The sequence below is a fragment of the Chiroxiphia lanceolata genome, chromosome 4 (assembly GCF_009829145.1).
Source record: "Chiroxiphia lanceolata isolate bChiLan1 chromosome 4, bChiLan1.pri, whole genome shotgun sequence".
NCBI classification, from domain to species: Eukaryota; Metazoa; Chordata; class Aves; order Passeriformes; family Pipridae; genus Chiroxiphia; species Chiroxiphia lanceolata.
The window spans coordinates 27273412-27293847 of NC_045640.1; the positions used below are offsets into that span (position 1 = coordinate 27273412).

General features: G+C 37.6%; 1 protein-coding gene across 5 annotated transcripts in view; it reads right to left on the reverse strand.

Moving 5' to 3' along the window:
- CORIN (corin, serine peptidase) overlaps nt 1-20436 on the reverse strand; it is a 122027-nt gene that overhangs the window by 82850 nt on the left and 18741 nt on the right. For all 5 annotated transcript variants that reach the window (XR_004356593.1, XM_032685327.1, XM_032685326.1 and 2 more), the window contains exon 3: nt 18959-19411. Coding sequence is in view for 4 of the 5 variants with exons in the window: in XM_032685327.1 (XP_032541218.1) it covers nt 18959-19411 (453 nt within the window). In the remaining variant the exon portion in view is untranslated. The remainder of the gene's footprint in view (nt 1-18958; nt 19412-20436) is intronic.

A 20436-nucleotide genomic window follows, 5' to 3' on the forward strand; every position in this document is an offset into this window, starting at 1 on the left:
GATGGAGGGAAGGGAAGGAAATTCACTTCAGAATCGAAGTTCTCTTTTAAAAGATGCCATCTCTTTAATGACTACTCACCTTGTGACTTTTGTAGAGTATCTTGACCTGCTATAAAAATGTAAAATCTCCCTCCCTTTTTTGCATTAAATTTTGTACCTGAACAAACTTATTGCCGTTTATTTGTACTGCAAATGCTTTTTTAATGTTTATTGTTTGGAAAAGCTTAATAAGAAAACACAGAAATTCTGATTTAAAGATTAAAAATATTGAAGCTTTTACAGCAGGAATTCTTTAAACTACTAGTTTCCCCACAGTTATTTCTTGCCTAAATTCTTTTGCTGATGCTGGGACTTCATTTTAAGTAGCTATTGTGGTAAGATGATAACATACCCATGCAAAATTCTAGGTCTCCCCTACCCACAGAAATCAAATTATCCTAAACTGGGGAGAGGTGGGGAGAGGTGGGGGGACGGGAGGCACACAGAGCTTAAACAAGTGAAATTTCAACAAAATTATTCATAAAATCACCATGTGTCTCCTGAGACACAACTGCAGAATAGTCCCTGCCACGGCATGTGCCATGAAGCAGTGATATTCTGGCTGAGATCACATGCACAGACTGCTTTAGAGCTTTTAAAATTCACACAGTCCTGACAGAGAAGGGCTACAGTTCCTTGGAGTTGATCTTTTTGCAGTACTCAGCGCCTGGACAACAGAGCAATGAATTCAACATTCATGGACAAGAAGGAATTTTATGGCAATTATGTAATAATTTTTAAAACAAAGAGAGACTAAACTCAGGACATGCCCTTGCAACAGAATGATCAGACAGGGTAGAGTGTAAATAGTCTCTCTCCATCTTTCTTGTAGGCTCCCTTCAGGTACTGTAAGGCTACAATTATGGAGAATATAAACTAGTTTTGGCAATACCTAGGGGGAGGTAAAAAGAGCAGTGAATGGGAATAACAACATGAAAAAGCTGTTGATCAGAACATCATGGTTCCTAATTATATGGGTCATTTCTGACATTCATCTGAATTAAGAGTTTTCTGTTTATCACAAGCTACTGCCAAATGGACTGAACTAATAAAAGAAGGGTATTCTTCTACTCCAACAATTGCAATGCAAGACTGCATTTTCATATTCAGTCCTGATGAAACTAATTTAAACAGCACATTTTCCCTTTCCCTCTCTTCTCTTCAGACTGTTCTCAGATTACACCACCTTTTGACTGCACAAAAGCACACTGAACTAGTAGACCGAGCTGACTGAAAATAACCACCCACATTCTTTTCCAAAAGACAGTGTGTATGGCAGCCCCAAAGAAATGCAACCAGAACTGCACCTGAAGCTTAATCAATCGTTTTAGTTTTAAAACACTCAATCATACCTGTAATGACAAGGTCATGGTTCCTCACCCAGCAGTGATTGTCACTTCTGGATGTTTTTGATTCCATGAAAGGAACTAGTTCTGTACATTAGACTGCCTGGAAAACCCACCCTTTTCTTTCTTCCCCTGCCCCACATTTTAATTTTTCGGTGGGCACAGAGTAAGGGAGAGAAAGAGGAAAAAATTAACTATTTCACTTGGATCAGATCATTGGGTTGAACAGCTTTTTGGCAGCAAAAACATTTGTTCCACGATAAGAGAAGGAGCAGTGCAGGGGCAGGAACCAGTGGGTAAGATCAGAGCTGTTCACAGCAGCTGAAGCAGTGCTTTTGCACATTGTCATTACTGTCAAGCACCAAAAAGCCCTTTGGAAGGACTAGGAATATTTGAATTGTGTCATCAGAGTAAATTCCTATATGATGAGAAATAAAACAACACCTTTACTCTAAAAATAGATCAATAAATTTGGTGCAACTCTGCATTCTGAATGCATGCGTATTCTAACTTGCACTGTAAAAGCAGATCTGGGATCTTTCCTTCTGGCATCAGCCATCTTAAATGTAATGCAGCTAAATGATGTCTTCAGTTAAAGCTATTGTGAACTGGCCTACATCCTAGCTAGAGTCAATTTTATCAGGATTTTTGTAGAAGTCATGCAAAACATGTACCTCTGTCTTAGATTATGAAAAGCATGACACAGTATATGAGAACAGTATTTGGCCTGAAAAGTATGTAGCCTGATTTTCATATCCCATGCCAAGTTTGCTGATGTTTCAATTAGAAAATAATATTTTTATTGAGAGGAACTTTTACAGAATGAAAAATGGAACTGTGTTCAATTCAGCACACACATTATTACAGACCTTGACTTAGTACACCCTCAGCACTAATTGCTCAGTGGCAGCCCATACATTCGCCGGTAAAGCCTCTGTAAACCCAAGGAAGAATGACAACAACATTCACCTGGCTCTTTTCCAGCAAAAATTCTACCAACATGGCATGAAATCTCATCTTTAATCCTAAAATGTCTTGAAAATTTCTAAGAATCCCATTTAAAAAAATAAAATGAAACCAAACTCCTCCATTCTAATTTAGAAACATCTATAACTTGCCTAGGGCAGCAATTTGCAGGCTTCTTGATAAGGGAATGACCATATCAAGCAAATCCATTTTTTCCAAATCTGAAGTTGCCATTTTCTCCTAGCCCTAAAATAATCTTGTGACTCTGCTTGATTCCACAATTTCATATGTGAGACATATGAACCTTTATAATACCTTTTTTACCTCCTCTATCCTAATGCTATTGAATATCTGGATTGCCATGGACTTTTCCTCCTGATCAAAGGAGCACAGCCTTTCATCTAGCATCTGGTCTTTTCAGCAAAACTTGTTTCCAGAACTCGTTACTGTCTTCAAGAATTTTAATACCTCTTTTAATTTACTAGGACATCTTGCTACCTTTTTCGTTTCAAATAAAACAGAATATGGACAGATTTTCTTGGCCTCTCTCCAGCTATGAATTTCTCATGTACAGTCCACTTGGGACCAACCATCCGATACCGCATTTCAGATGTTTTCTCTGTAACTCAAGAAGAGCACCCCAGTAATTAATTTTCTCAGGATCCATCCAGCAGAGAAATTTACAAACTGTTTTCTCCTTAGTTCGAATATTGGGAGTTAAAATCAACTATTTCACAACTAAACCATAGTCTCTGCAATTTTATCACATGAATGCTAACTTGAAAACATGATTTCCACAATTCACATTTCCTGACACAGCAGCCTGGCTGCTGAGTGTGTATGTCAGTTGACTGTTCCCTTCTAAACACATTCTCAATTTCTTCCTGGTATTATTTCCATGCTCCTATTCGTTCTCTTCCAGGACACATAACATGGAAAACATCAACAAATCCTTACAGAACAGCACACAGTCACATCACACTATTGAAGAAAATAAAAAGGATACATACACATTCTGCAGGAAAAAACCCAACATTTCTACAATTAGGAAGAGCACTAGTGGGGTGCTCTTTAACCCCTTGGAAAAGTACACTTAAATGCAGGATAATGGATCTTAAGAAATTTGCAAAACTAATTGTATGATAATAGATTAATAAAATCGAAGTAGTAGTGATGCCATACTCATAAGCTTTAACACTACAAGAAAAGTAAGGCCTGAAGGAAAAGATATTTTTAATTACAACACCTGATACAGATAGAATGAAGTATTATTAGCATTTCTGTCACAGGAAAATTCAGCCAGTATATTGTAATGTCTTATGAGTGTCTTCTGGACTTGATGGTTCTACCAGTGGTTAAAATATATCACCATTGCCCTCCAGACAAAAGCTTTCACTGTATCAATCACTGTTTTGTCTTTCATGGATGTAATTTATTGCTCATCCTTAAAATAAAATTTAGAGATAATTTTTTCACTTTATTTCTCTGGGTTTTGCTTCTTCTTACATGATTTAGGGTAAAACTTGCCTGTTTTTCTCAGCTTTCTCAGTATCAGGTGCAGGTGTAGGCAATGGGGGTTCGCAGGCTGGGGCTGGGGCTGCCCCATGACAGACATGGACAGTTCCAGCCAGCACCAACAGGTGACAGCAGGGCACAACTGAGGCCCTCGGCCATGACGGCAGGACTTCTGGGAAAATATGTTTAACAAAGAGCAAAATCCTGCACAGGAGAGTGAGTGAGAAAATGTAAGTGTGCACAATAATCCTGTGAACACCGAGGTGAGAGAAGGAGGGGAGAAGGTGCTTCAGACACCAGAACAGAGATTCCCGTGCAGTCCATGGAAGGGACCTGGGATGGAGCAGGTATCCACTCTGCAGCCTGTGGGGGGCTCCACGAAAGAGCAGGTGGCTATGTCCTGAGGGAACTGCATCCTGTGAAGGACACATGCTGTAGCAGGCTTATCCTGATGGGCTGCAACCCCTCAAGAGGCCACATACAGGATCTGTTCTAAAAGGACTGCAGCCCTTGTAGCACTGAAGCAGGGGAAATCGTGACGAGGAGGAAGCAGCAGAGTGGAACTGCTATGGACTGACCACAACCTCATCCCCCATCCCCCTGAGCTGCTCACGTCAGGGAGGAGGTACAGGAGTAGGGAATGAAGGAATGAAATTGAGCCTGGGAAAGAAGGGTGCGGGGAGGTGTTTTAGTTCTTCTATTTGTTTCTCACCATCCACCTCTGGTTTTAGCTGTCAATATATTCAATTATTTTCCCCAAGTCTGTTTTGCACCTGATAGCAATTGGTAAATGATCTCTCTGCCTTTCACTCAAAGTAAGAGACTTTTCATCTTGCTCTCTGCACTGTCCTGTTGAGGGGAGGGAGTGAGAGAACAGAGCAGCTGGGTGGGTATCTGGCAGCCTGTAAAAGGCAATCAACTATAGTCTAGTAAAAATTTTCTTTTCAAATTCAAGTAACATGAAAGTATAATTGAAAACATTGAAACAATTCTACGAAGTTAGTTTTGACTCATGCATTGCTCTACTTCCCTTTAAATATTTTATTTAGCTAGCCCAGATCCCACTTAGCCATGTCAGATTTGGATCATTTTTATGTGCTTCTCACTGTGTGAAGGTGACCACGTCAGGGAAGATAAACTCCATGCCAACCAAACAGAACTTAAATAGAGACACTGGACTCAGAGTCATGTGGAAAAAATTCAGTGATGTTGGAGAGGAAGTCCAAGAGAAAGGGAAATTGTAGGTCACCTTTCTGTATGGAAGGCTAGACAGAAGCAAGAAAAAGACAGGGACACATCAAAAATATAGTAACAGATTTAGATCATTTGGATAATTCCCACTATGGGATAAAATTCTGAGAAGTCTCTGTGTCAGGCTATATGGACTACGTAAGTTTATAAACTGGAGGAAGACATAGCATGGACAGAAAACCAAAATCAAGCTGTGGAAGGAAATAGCTTTAAAAAAAAATCTAAATACTTCAATTCTTTTCAAGCCTGATCAACATCTCTGTATCATTTGTACTATTTCCCTCAGTCTAAAATTCTCAATTCTTCTAAAAAGTGCTCTGTTGGCTATTTTGCAGCTGTTTGTGTCAGGACATATTTTGAATCAGAGTTTGAAATCAATAAAGAAACTTCACAGAGACTCTGGGCATTCAACTCAAAATGTATCAGTCAAACTAAGTCAGAGTTTTCTTCCTACTTTCAGCTTGGATAGTGTTCACTGGGCTTTGTTTTTAAATCAGATCAGAAAGTTAAGGATTTTTTTTTTAATGTCTTTTTCTGATTTCCCTTAATATTTCCCCTTCAGAACTACTGAAACTGCCTATCTTTCAGGCATCTGTCCTAAATTTGCTATTGTAAATAGTGAGACGAATGCATTTCATTTTTTCAACAATTTCAAGCTCTTCAGTGTCGGAATGATTCTTGCCATCTATTGGAGACCCCTACTGTCTCCTTCCCAGAGTATCTCTTATTCTGGATGCAGTGGAAATTACTCTTCATAAGATATAACTTCCCATGTCATTACATTTCCTTTCATATTCCATCTTTACCTTCTCTTCACTTTCTGTATTACAATGTCAGCTTCTTGCTGTAATTTCAACAATCTTGTATTGTCAATGCACCTCTTATTTTCTCATACAGCTTGTATGTTCCTATGTATATACTTTCTCCCCTATCCAAGATATAACAATCATTACTTCTAATGAATACATACTACCTTTCAATCATGACTGCAATTTACCCTTCAACACAACTCACCTTGCTCGTGTTTCTTTGTTATTTTCTGCTACTTGGATTTCATCCAACTTTTCTTCACTTAAAGGCTTATGGTTTAGGTAAGATTTTTAAAACTCATTTACACAAAAATTTTAAAAATATTTATGAGGGCATAAGGTATTTAGATACAAACCATTTGAGCCTATTTTAAAATTTATAGTAGCTGAAGGCTTTTTTTGCATTATTATTTTAGTTCTGAAAAAACATTATAGTTTTGTGTCACGCGGTTCTATTTTTTTCCCTCATGGAATGTTGAAACACTTAGGTCACAGACACTGCCGATGTCCTTTTATCTAAATAACAAATTGAACACTTGTTTTAATCAGAGTACCTAGTCACGCTTCCAAAATTAAATCTATCTAAACGAGAGGATTACATTTGTTTTATAAGCAGCTCAAAATTATAGATGTTAATGAAAGCATTACAAATAAAAAGAGTGTTCTTAACTTTATTTTCCTGCATATTTTGAATCACTAAACTGAATATTTGAGACATACATATCAAGATTTAACATCTTTCACTGGCTATCCAAAATGAGACATCCAGTTCTAAAAGGCACTGAACATTCACAATGCACAAAGTAAACTGAAGCATCATGTAATTAGAGGTGAACTATTCTAATAAGCATGAGTTAGATGCCTCAAATCAGAGGTCACAAGTTTAGGAAAAGTTGCAGAGCATCTCTGTCAGACCATGGGTGATTAAGGGAATTCTTAAGTTTAGTGCTGTTCTCAAGATCCTGATAGAAGAAACTGCTTGTAACTCTTCATATCCTTGGATGTGGAGATAAAAGGTAGCCACAGACTACGCAGACAATTTTTTCAGAACTACTGAGTACCGGCAGACCCTTTTCAAATCAAAACAGGAGGTAGGTGCCAACTGCTTTTTCTAAAAGCAATGACTTTTGCTTATTTGGAATTTCAGTCATGAAGCTAGACACCTTCTCTACTGAGAGCATCTTTCAAGCATGAGCTGAAGTGCTTTCTGAATAGAGATGAGTTGAGCATATGCTCAAGTGTTGTTCTCAATAGTTGACTTCCCTTTTTAAATGTGCCACTCCCTTAACTTCTGTAGCTCCTTGAGATTTAATGTGAGCCAAGACATACTGTCACCATAATACTGGAAAAATAAAAAGCTTGCTAAAGAGACATTTGTAAATTAAGCAGGTTCCAAATTCCTCATGAACAGGGAAGTGCAGCAAAAGACATTGAAGTAACATGTTGAATGAAGAAAAGCTCAACACTGTCTACTCATTTCTGGTTCCTGCCAGGATTCTCTTCAATTGCACATATTCCTTCTGTACCTATTGAGGTATATTTGCATAAAATCAAAACATCAAACTTTCACTCGAGCTGATGCCTAAAAAGGAACAGAATGTACATAATACATCATCTGCCTTTGATTAGGTCAAAACGTCTGCTAGAAAAACAGACACAATTCACTTCTGCAACTGTATTTTGTGATATCTAGATAGGAGTAATTTTAATAATTATTCCATGCACAAAAAAGAAGTTGTAGTTAATAAGAAGGTTATAAAATGCAAATCTCATGGTTCAAAACTTTTATTTCTTAAGGTTTCTTCACTGATGTACACCAAGCAACATTTTCCATTGTCTTACAATTAAAACACAGGTGCTCTTACACAACTAAAGCATTCCTTTATTATATTTTCACTTTCTAAAAAAAAACCAGCGTAAAATCTGTAGTTTCAAGATTAAAATTAATCTCTAGTTTTTAAAGATGGAAATTTACTAGGGAGTAAATTATTCTACAACTGTGTTTTCCTAACCTGATGCCAGCTACTGCCACGCAGCCTATTTGCCAAAAGAAGTCGCAAGATCAGCATTCGCTTTGTTGCTAACTCCCTCTTATATCTGCTCTCTGTTAAAAAAAACCTCAGTAAAACTATAGGGGGCTGCTTTATCACAGTCAAATTTTGTAACATCCACATAGAAACTGAGTCATTGGTGACAGAATCATCACTTCCTTGACACCTCTTCTTTCCTTTGCAACCAACAAACTATCTAATTGTACCATGGAAATAGAGAGCTCATACCTAAAAGTATCCACTAAGCACCCAGAAAGTGAAGGAAAAGACAAAGGGAATACTTAATTTCACATTGTGTTGTAAAAGTACAATATTGCAATCAACTATCAACAGCAAGGTCCTCATTTCTAATAGCCTCTCTTGACAAGATTAAAATATCCTTGAAGAGCTAACAAGTATTTCTGTCTCAAGAGCACTACCACGGCCAATAAATTTTTGGTAAATACTGTATCTGTACACAATACAAAGAAAAAGTGTGCATGAACAGCAATACCTCCATTACCAAAATGCAAAAATGATGAAGGGATAGAAAAAAATGTAAAAAGAAGCTCCTCTTTGACATGCAAAAAATAAACATTTCTCCTTTATTAGAACGGAGATCCTCTATAGTATACTGCAAAAGGGAAACATGAATTAAAAAGCACTTAAGTAAAAGCACTGATAGTGGTTTTTTTAGGTGATAAGGGGCATAAATGATCCTGCAGATTTTGGGAAATCTGGTTTATCAGAAGCAATTTACATATGAAATGTAATGTCTTGATCCCTAAAGAAAGGCTTAACAGGAGTGCATTTATACAGCTTTAATACAGCACAGACATACTCTCAAGAGAAGCAGTATTAAGTTTGTTACATTTACATGTGGGTAGACATTTGACAAACTCATTTCTCCTGAGGGCTCGCATTCAGGTTTCAGTAACAGTAATGGCAGCTTAAAGATACAAGCAAAGTACTGTCGAGTAAGTTTCTAGCAGAAGGTCATGACTTTTCTTAGGTCAACTGACACAGACAGAAAAACATTTCACAAGACAATTGAACTGAAGCAATGGTGCAATACTGCTTCCTCTCCACCATGTGTGCTTGCCATTCTCTTTGAAACAACTTTTGTGCCAAACCACCCAGGGGGTTTAACTCAGCCAGTGTTAGAGCCAAGTCAGCTCATTGAGCAGACAACAAATACCTGGGGAGATGTAGGGAAGATGGAAACAAGCTTTTGAACAGCAAATCCCATCTGAGGATCTGAAATAGAAGTCAGACACCAGGACTAGCTGAAAACAATTTCTCTGCATTTAATTTCTTTCGGCTAATGAATTATACAATTTGAAAGAAATGAGTCACTGTCAACTCGCCCTTGTGCTCCACAGGTACCAAAGGCAGAGGTGATAAGGCTACTAACCACCTGCAGTAGAGAGAAAAAAAATTCATTATCTCCCAGGTCACAGAGAGGGGATTAGCCATGAGGGGAATACAACTCATATTTTAGATCAGAGTTGAAGTGCTATCTAATTATTTTTTTAAGCTAATCTGCACCAGCTGTTATAGAGTGGAACACCACACCCTGTCCGCACCAGACAATTCTTGCTCAGAGCATGTCATAAATTCTAACTCAGTTATTCTCCTGACCAAAGAACATTGCAAAAGGCTGGACATTTCACCAAGTCAACTCATTTTTTGGAGCCCCACTTCTTTCAGCAAGTTGTTTCCAGACACTGCTCTTCTTGGCTGAGGCACATACTTCTTTAGTCCCGTGGACAGGCATAGATGAGAGCAGGTAAGCTGAAGAGCCACAGCTGAGGCTGAACACCTACCCACCATGAGGTGCAAGCTGGCCTGTGTTCTAAATCTGGTGTTTTGATTAGTCATTTCCTAATTACAGGATTCTTTAGTGAAATTGGAGACATATTTCTAAGAATCTACCGTTAAATAAATAAAAGACATATATTGAAATTAATTTTAGGATTAGATCTATTCTTAAAAGCTATTTTCCATGGCATATTAAGTTTTTGCACATGTTTTGAAACATGTGCATAACTTTAGCACTCTTGATAGGCTTTGTAAAAAAAAAAAAAGGGATTAAAAAATGGTAGATTTCACTGGACTCAGGCAGGTATCCAGATGTTTCTGGTTGATTGTTTCTGTGGGTTTTTCTAACAAATGTGTTTTCAATAAGTGAAAATGAATGCTAGCTTGATTGACAACATTTAATTATGTACCAATACTGTTATGTTCAAAACAAAAAAAACAAAACACAGTCCTTTGTAAAAGACTTGAAATAGTTTATGTTACGAATAGATCAGCATAGAAATAGGCTGTGCCTGAACCATCTCAGTTGTCTCCGGTTAATTACCTTTCTAGAACAGCCACATTACTCTTCTGATCTATTTAGTAAGAAATTAGGCTCCTTTTTTCCAAGAGTATCTCTCAATGGTAACTATACCCACCTCAGTTTCAGACAAAACTAATACAGCAAACCCCTCCCTGTGAAATCTATCCGGAAACTATGAGGAGAATACAGCACCACACTACAAAGTGCAACACTGCAAGTACACACAACCTATGCTTTGCAACCTGGAGCTTTCTGCTTGGCAGTTTGCAGGGGAAGCTTAAGATCTGAGTGTTGGTCTTCAAAGCCCTGGCTAACTAAGGACTGATCAGTCTAAGAAATTGATTGTTTTCCCTATGGAAAATACACACAACTATATTTTTCAGAGGTATGTAGGTACTTGTTTCATTACAGCATAACCATTGTCTGTAAAGGATCATTTGCATTAGCCAAAAATACTGCAGCTCAGATCTTCTGAATTTGATGGCACATTTGGTAAAATATACGTGGCAGGACATGAGATACAGTTTCTTCATTCAACTGCTACTGACTCTCCTGTTTACATCACTGGAATTTTCTTTTGAGTACCGCATTTCTAAAACATTCAGTGATGGCCTAATTCTTTTTCTACCACTAGAGTCCAAATACTTCTGTTTGCAGACAAGCCTAGCTGGCTACATTAATGGAGTTATTCTTTAGAGTTCAAGTTGCGCTATTTGTTCTGTGAACAAGGAAGAATTCGGACAAACTTTAACAGCCTGAGCAGTTCGAGGTAAAAATGACCCTGTTTTTTAATGTGTAAAAGGAAAGTGTTTAAGAGTTTAACACGATTAACTTTCTTACAACTGTGCGTCAGTTCAGGTTGCATTTAAATCTTATGAATGTTATGCCTTCAAGTTGCATGTGCAAATTGAGATTTTTAAATCCTTGTACCTCAACTGCTCTTCGCAGAATGGTAAGTCCATTTATTTCTTTCACGTAAATCCACTAATAAATATTGATGCCTTCCTTCAATTCTCTCATAGATCATTGTTTAATTGCCTGTGTCAGTTAGAGAGAAACTACAAGTTTTCCCATGAAAATTAGGATTAAATTATGTCAAATACCAATAAAAAAGTTGTAATGTTAAACTTTTTTCAACCATGCAAAATGCTCACATTCTACTCTCAATTTTTTTATACCTTAGAATCATAGAAGTATTGGTAGAAAGAGTCCTTTGGAGGTTTCTAGCCAACTTGCTGCTCCAAGTGACATTGCCACCAGCATATTGTCATCCATGACTTTGTCTGAGTCTTGGAAACACCCAAGGATAAGGATCCCACAGCCCCTACAGGTAACAGGTTCTACACTAGTAAACTGGTGAAAAAGATTTTCCTAATTTCTAGTATGAATTTCTGCTATTTTATTTCATTGAAGAGTATAATTTTTTTAATTATCAGTCATAATAAAGGTGAGAAAGACAGATTTTGTGTATGGATTAGTAGCTAAATTAATCTTTAACTGTATTTGGATATTTATCACTTTCTCAAATTCCCATTCCCACAACAATTTCAAGCCATTGTATTCATTATGTTGCTTTTGAATTTCACATGATTGCAAAAGAAGACGGTGACTGTAAATCACATTCTGTTGTATCAATGCTTTGACCTTCCAATATTTGGACAAGAGTTTAGAACTTACTGGTTTTATTAATGATGGCTCTGTATCCACACCTGGCTGCACTCTATCTATTATAATCCATAACAGACCATGCAGAAGCCTAAAACAGATCAGCTTTAATCAACCATAAAGTCACATGCTGCTATCAGGTGTAAGGTATACCTTTGGAAACTAAGTGATCAGTCACAATATAGAACAAAACATGTATTAACATCATCTTTTCGTTGAAATGACCACACAAATACTTTTTTAGTTACAGACCAGCTGATAGGTCTGAAACAAAAGTCAGTGGCTGCAATTCTCAAACAATTATCTTATGATATGCCTTGTTTCATCCTTCCCATTCCTGAAAGTTTCACTCCAGGTGAAGCATTTGACATCTTGTTTAGCCTCTTGGTCCGTTCATGGTTCAATATGACAACAAACATCTGCTTAAGATGCAAGCAGCAAAGTGTAAAACCCCATAACAGATGTAAAAAAGGTATAAAGCTGAAAGTCTTCCATTTTTTAAAGTTTCAGAATTACATACATCCATACCATCTTGGTAATGAAAAATGGCTCTATACTCTATATAGTGAATAATGGTTTTTAGGTATCTTTTGGATTTCAGCTAATAAATCTTGTATGTCAGAAACCTAATGGTTTTCTTGTCAAGCTATGCCCATGCTTCATAAGAAATAACAATGGAAAAACAGGCCAACTGATGAAAACCAGGTTCTGGCTATTGAATTTAGTGAAAATTCACCATGTGTTTCTCTTCTAAGTCATTAATTTTCCATGTTAAATACAATTATAATTTTCAATTTCTGCTAGAGAGGAAAAGCAGAATGGTTTTCATGATTATTTTGACTAGTGAAAAAAATGCATTTTTAAATGAGGACTGTATTGCCAGAATTTTAGAGCAGCTTTTTTCACTTTCTTTAATTTTGATAGAAAATGTACGTATAAGTGAGATAAAGAAACAGAAGCTATTGCTGGAAAACACTCTCAGGTATGAACTCAAGCACCAACAAAATTAATAGTTACCATATCAGTCTACTTATGCTTGCATTTGCATGAAAAAAATACATTTGAGTGGCTAAACTTCTGGTCTGACACTAAGGTCTGTTCGTGCACTTCTATGCCATTCTGAAAAACCATTTTCCCTTCCAGAGAAAATCATGTTTTAACAACATTTTGAATATTTTTTTTTGAGGACAAGAATACCCCTAAAAATCTACCATGGGTCTGTTGTTACTATTGCTCCTATATAATTAGGAGTATTCCAACTTGTATGAGTAATTATACATAAATTGAGCTAAAAGACAAAGCGATTTATCAGATCACTGCTGGAAATACTGGGTATTAGAAAGACACAAACCTATGGACTGACTTTGGATGCAGTTACTGGATACCTTAGCTTCAGTAGATAAAAATGTCTTTAGTATGAGCAGTACAAGGCAGGGAGAGAGAGGAATGGAATTTCTTGTTGCTGTGTCACTTGTGACATATCACGTCCAGCTATCCCCACAGTGGTTTTCATATTGCTCTTTCCTACCAAACAGAAAGCTGGGCCAGATTAGTTCTTTGCAGATTCTAGTAGTGGCAGAAAACCAAACAGAAAGCAAGAAATGCTGGGTAGAGATAAAGATATTTATTTCATGTATGAATTGAACATAGTTAAATGACAATACAGAGGATTAGGATAACCTCTAGACTGAGCAGGGGACTGCAAATAAATTACGTTGCCCAGTTTCAAACGTGTGCTTGAAACATGAAAAGACCCAAGGCTCCTCTGCATAATAAGAATATTTGTTATTTAGGAAAAAAGTAACAGATGCAAGCAAGGAAACATAAACGCCTAACAAGTCCTCTGATACACTGCCTCGCTTTTGCGAAGACACTTTTCCATTTCATTCTTCCAAGAAACCGTTTAGGGCTCAGGGAGGGGTTTCACCCTGACACTTGCGCAAGTGCAGGAAGGAGCTGAGCAGGAACCCACCCGTGCTCATTTGGCATGTACACCTTTTCCTAACTCTGTCAAGCACATTCAAAATAACCCATAGATGAAAAAAGCCATAGGTGGAAAAAAAACTTGTTCCTTGTTTCCGTCCACCTTGCTCTTTACTCCGTTCTTTTCCTAATGAAATGTCTAAGAGGTGTAGTGCTCTCCCTGGAGTCCCCAGAACACCCTGGAGTTGTGCAGCCAGGCTGCTCCTCAGATGAAAGCCTCTGCAGGCCACCTCTTCTGCGACCAGTGCCACCGCCCCCTAACACGCGGGGGTGCCTCCCCGTCCTTCTCCGCAGCCGCCCATTCCCGTCCCCTCCCAGCAGGCGAGGCCGGTGCCCGCGTTTCCCCCCGGAGTGCCCTCTGCCCTGCTCCCGGGGCCGCTCCCGGGGCCGCTCCCGGTCGCGCTCCGGCCCCGCGGGGCTCGGGACCCGCGGCAGCGGCGCCCTCTCGTGGCGGCGGCGGCGGAGCGGCGGGAGAAGCGGCACAAAAGAATAAAGGGATGTTAAATATACATAGGCACGTGTACACTAGTGAGTGTAGGAAACAAAATCACAAGGTTAATACCTCTTGTCCCAGTGCATATTCCTAGATGTTTTTCTAGGAAGAATGTCAACTCTTGCTCGCTCTTCTCCTTCCTGTCCCCTCAAATTAGCAGTATTACAGAACAGGGTGTCTGCTTCGCTTGAATGCAGTCTCTCACTTTACTGCCTAACTGCAGTCTGCTTTCGTTTCAAAGAAAAAGAAGTGTCAATAAAGTTGTGCTAATACTTACCATGGAACAACATCCTTTATTCTTTACGATAATTACTACTTAATGTGGGGGGTTTTCTGCTAAGCATTGACTGACAGATGAACAGAATATACTGCATATACTTCTAAATTGCAAGAATAAACACTACTAAACCTATTGATTCACCTAAGACTCCCTTCCTGATGTTTTTGCTATCAGAAAACTCTCCAATGAATCATTCTCATGACCGAGGACCACAGCCCATGCCTTCAGAAAACATTTAAACATGAACTCACCCAAAATTAAATGCCTCAACAGAAGAAACATATTTCTTCATTTGCTTTCCAACAGAGAGGTAACACAGGATACACTTAACTCAGAAGCTGGTCTTTGATAGAGGCCAGTATTATATTTCCAAGAAAAGTTCTAATAATATTGGGCAAATATAAGGAGCAAACATCTAGGAGTATAACAACAACTTCTGGCAATGTAAAATCTTGAGCCTTCACAAGTCAGAGGTTGCCACTGGACTATTGTGTCTAAAAGCACCAGTAGACCAACCAGTCATGAGGTTCTCCAAGTATTTTCATACTTTCAGGTTTTCTCATCATCCTGTGGCAAAGAGTTCCATGCTGTTTCCTTTTTCTTTTTTTAACTTACTGTCTGATAGGAAAAATAAAAGGGCAACTCCTGGTATAATGAAAAACAGTGAGTAACTGTTCTGTTTCACCAAGACACACTCAAAATGGTATGAATGTCTACCACAGTCACTTACTCCTAAGCCAGCTGTTTTCCAGAAGGAAAAGTGTCTTCCTCCTGTGTAGTGCCTCCCCACATCTAAGTCATTCCACTTCTCTACTGGTCTACTTGGCTGCTATTTGCCTTTTTTGATTCTACTATTATCTTTCTGAAGTTATACACTGATGTAGTGAGATTTTCTGTTTTGTCCTTTGTAGACTTCATGACAATGCCTAACACCATTTGCCTTCTTGACAGTCGTGGAGCCAGAATGCTGACTGCAGCAAACCATCAGGTCCCTTTTCTGGTGGCAATGCCAGCTGAGAGTCCAACAATGTATTCAATAGAGCTAGCGTTGTTCCCCACTCTCCAGCATTCTTTTGCATGTATCAGCACAAAGTCATCTGCACATTTTATCAGTCACTGTCTCCCTATGAGACCTTTATGTGATTCCCAAGTATTCACTTTAGACAGATAAATCTGTATTAGCAGAAATGTTACTTCATTATTCACTGTTTTGCCTGATCAGAAAACACTGTCTGTAAGACTCCATCTGTAGCCCTCTTCACTCTGGAGCCTAACCATTGATTCTTAATTTTCCTCCTGTCTCTTAATGAACATGTAGTGTGTGAAAAGAGTGTCTCTTTAAGACTTCTCAGTGAAGACTGTTGTTAACAACATTTTGAAAAGATAAGTATGTTGTATTAACCAGCATTTTCACTGACTCCTTTCTAATAAATGTGTGAGGCATTGCTTTCCCTGGAAAAATGAAAATAAACTTCTTCATCTCTTCCTTTTTGTATCATTCATTCCTATTTACCCACTAACCTACTCTTTACTAGAATTTCTGCCAAAGAACTTCCTTCTGCTTCAAGGACTTTTTAAATAATTGATGTCATATGTGCTAAATTTCATTCCTCTCTAGTTAGTAACTCAGCAATGTCTTACTTGTGTTATTTTGAAGTCTTGACTAAATACTATAAGGTCACAATGCTGATAATTTCTCTAATTAATGTCTTTTATTGAAGCTGTGGTTCACCAGTAAAGCAAATCCAGTGCTAGGGATACTAGTATCAGACCAAAAACATAACAGCCACAGGAATGTCAGTCCAAATGTGTTCAGAGAATTTTGTCTGGTTGGCTTTGCACTGGCAGTCTCTGTTCATTTGTCTTTCGACATCCTGTATAAAATCAGCATAAAGTCCAAGTTATTCATGCTTACTAAATCAACAGAAATGCATTCACCTCCCCACATTTGAACCAGATGAAATTTGTACTGATGGATGATTTGCTAGTGTGCATTCATGAAAGAACATCAGCCTCACACTTCATTCAGAGGTTAATTTCCTTATGAGATACACTTAAAAAGCTCAAATCTCTGTTTTACATGGGTTCAAAAGTGATTACATCAGTTCATGGGAGAATGCTGATCAGGACTCACTGCAGATCACTGGAATCTGCTGCCATGTAATGCTGAAGTACTGCAGATCACTGGAATCTGCTGCCATGTAATGCTGAAGTGTCTCAGTATGCTAGACCTAGTTTATTCTTCTTCAAGCATGTGCCAATGTTCACAGTTGGATTCAGACACTAAGCAAGAGAGACTTAATTTGATCTACTACTACCATTCCTATGTGGTCTTTAAGTTTTATTTGTCCAAAAAAAAATCATTTTTACTCCAACAGACTATTCCAGTTTTGCTGGTTTATACCTCATCTCCCAATTATACCTCATCTCCCTCCGCATTAGAATACATAAGAACTTCCTATAGACATTAGACCACCTTCTCTGTTACTTTACGGTTCTCTCCAAGAAGCAAAGCTTAGTGGGAAAAGGGAGATCACAGAGACCAAAGATGAATATAAGGAGTTAATTTACAAAGACCAGAACAAGAAAGGTAGTGAGGGGTACTATGTGCTCGTCAAAATCCCCTGCTTTTTAGTCCTCTATGCCTTGGACAGCCATGGTAACACATAATTACTCTAAGATCAAATTCTTCTGGATCCCTAATATATATATTTGTATGTATGTGTGCATGTATATATATGTATATGTATATATATACACAAACATATTTTTATGTATCTACACACAGAACTAAGATAACGTCCACATGAATACAGATAAGCAAAACACTTGTAGGTGGAATCAAAGACTGAGAGGTTATTGATTAGTAGCGTACTAATTCCTGATGTTTCTGATAGGCAGAGAAAAACCTAGCTACAAGTATCTCAGTTTGGGATGTTTGTTGGTTGGTTGTTGTTGTTGTTTTCTGGTTTTTTAAGAAACCTGTGGTATTTCAAATTTGTCTTTGAAAAGCTTTTATCCTTTTCTCTTTACACAGAAGAAGCTACCTCACAATAGAATTCCAAAGAGTCAGACTCACTGAATATACATGCAGTCATAATGCTGTTGGAATGTACTGAATATATCAAAATAGAACACATACTTAGAAAGTCCTTCATAGGCTAAAAGCACCTCTCTATATAATACCAAACCCCAAATATTTGAAAGGTTAGAAATCCAGGCCTAAGGCTGTCCTAAACCACTGCAGCACTGTAGCACCTTGCGTCAGCATATTAGGAGGGGAAAATATCACGTCCTATACACATACATATGCTATTACATATGCACACATCTCCAAAGAGTTCATTCCAACATAATAAGATAAGGGAAAAGGGGTTTATACTGTTACATCTATCTAAAATAGGTATTTCATTTATGATGATGAAAATATCTGTGGTGTAGCTCACTATGCGTTGTTGCTGTTCCTTGGTACAATCATAACTAGCCAAGTTGCCAAAAGAAGTAAATAAATGAATCACTAATAGGATTCAAGTGTGCATTTATATATATTCGCTCTGTTTGGGATGCAGGGAGAGAAAAAGAGATAAATCTGTATAAGAAACATCATTTAGGAAACAGAACCTACAGAAAGCCTGCACTATTCAAATGGCCTGTGAAGTCACTACGGTCTAGGGAAAAGAAGAAACAACTGACAAATTAGAGATTTACAATAAGGTTGTTTTTTAAAAGCTAATTTTGGAGTAAGAAAATAACATATCACTGTAACATTTTCAAAAGTAATCTTTTCTGTGTAACAGGTTTTAAAAAAAGAAAGTCTTATTGCAAGGTTTTCCCTACTTTTACTTCACTTGAGAAAGAACAAGGAAAAGACAAAACTGAACTATTTCCCAACTTTTATCTGCCACATACATAGTTCTAAAGAAACAGAAAATTCAACCTACAAACTTAATACAGCCTGCAATAACTCATTTTCAGCCTTGGCAAGCATTAATTATTACCACCATTTGAAAAATGTATTGTAATTTTTCATACATGAAAGAATTTACTGCATCTTCCTCAACAGGTCGATCAAATGTTCTGATAAGAAACCACTGGCTTGCAACATGTAATGTGCATGACAAATTATCAAAAGGGACACATGCTTTAGAACTCACAGGAACACACTGGAAAGCATGCCAACAGTATGCTCTGTAGTTTTTGAGTCAGATTTATGGAGCCAAATGAAAGGTAAACTTACTTTTTTTCTGATACATTTTTTGTGATGCAGATGGACGGGTAGGACTTAATACTGGCGGAGTGGTCATCCTCTCTGTGTTGTTAAAGGATGCATCTGTAGACCACAAAGTCACCTCCTCTGCAGTGGCAAACGGCTGGGTGTTGTCTTCAGAGCCCTCTGACAAAGCAGCATCATTTGTAGGCTGATGACTGAGCACTGTGGCTTGAGCTGGCAGACCAAATGAATTTTCCTGGAAAGACTCTCTAAACATGTTTGAGTTCTTGTTCATTTGGTCAATGTGGGATAAAAGTGTGGTGGTCCAGGAAGAAGGCTGTGTGCTGAGATCCATTGTGAGATCAGTCTTGGAACTGTTTTCAACCATGTTTGGCAAAAGATCATCATATGTTTCAAAGTCACCATTAACTGTGATGACCTCAGTTCCATTTGAATAAAAGCATGTTTTTTCTAACACCCCTAGAAGAAAGGAAAAAAGCACCAAAATTACCATCCATCACCTGGAAGAACAAATGTTACCAATCTGTTTTGGCAGGTTAATAATAAATATAGTGACACAGATTTAAAAGTAACATTTATTTCCAAGTTAAAGATAACTAAATTTAAGAATGTAGCAAGAAAATAACAGTAGCACATAAAACAAAAGGTATGGCAACTGCAGGATAAATAGAGAAACAAATGGTTCCACGAACTTCAAATATTTTAACCTTACTTAGAGTCATTTAGTTACAGAACTCTTACACATTTAAAACTATAGAGTGCAATTTCAAGTAGCTCTAATATGCTTTCATTCTATTATAGTGTTAACAAGACTGACAGTACTATTTTTTTCTCCTTTTAAATTGAATCATCTCTTGTTTTCATAGTGTCAACATCTTCAGAAATCTAATTCTGAAGCTTCAAGGGAACCAATATATTTTTAAGATATTTTATATTCACTAACTTTTAAAATGGAAAGAGATACTGTTTTTGCTATATAGGATTATGCAATTTAACTACCACTGGTAAACACAGATTCCTGACTGTGAGTAAATCTTTATGTCGAACTTCTACTGGAAGAACCAAGGGGAATTTTATATATATATACACACATTAAGAGTCCTGGTTTTCCACCAGCAAATATTTCAAATAATTCAAATAATTCACTGGGATTTAGAGGAATTTACTGTGTGTATTTTACAGAAGTAACTAAAAATCTCCCACCTGCAAATTATTTCAGCAGCAAGTTTTTTTGTTTGAGTCCTCTGGTCAGGCCAAACAGGAAGAATGAATGTGTTGCAGTTACACAGATAAGGACCACTATTAATATAATTTGCTAAAGCCTAAGGAATTGTGAGTGGTTGTGTTCAGAAATTGTGCTTCCTTAAATGTAGCTTTTTTTGGATGCTTTGTTTCCAAATAAAGCCTTAAATATCTATAATTCAGAAGCCTACTTTGTTTCAAGTTTCAAACGAATAGAAAAGTTCTCAGGTGCACACACATTT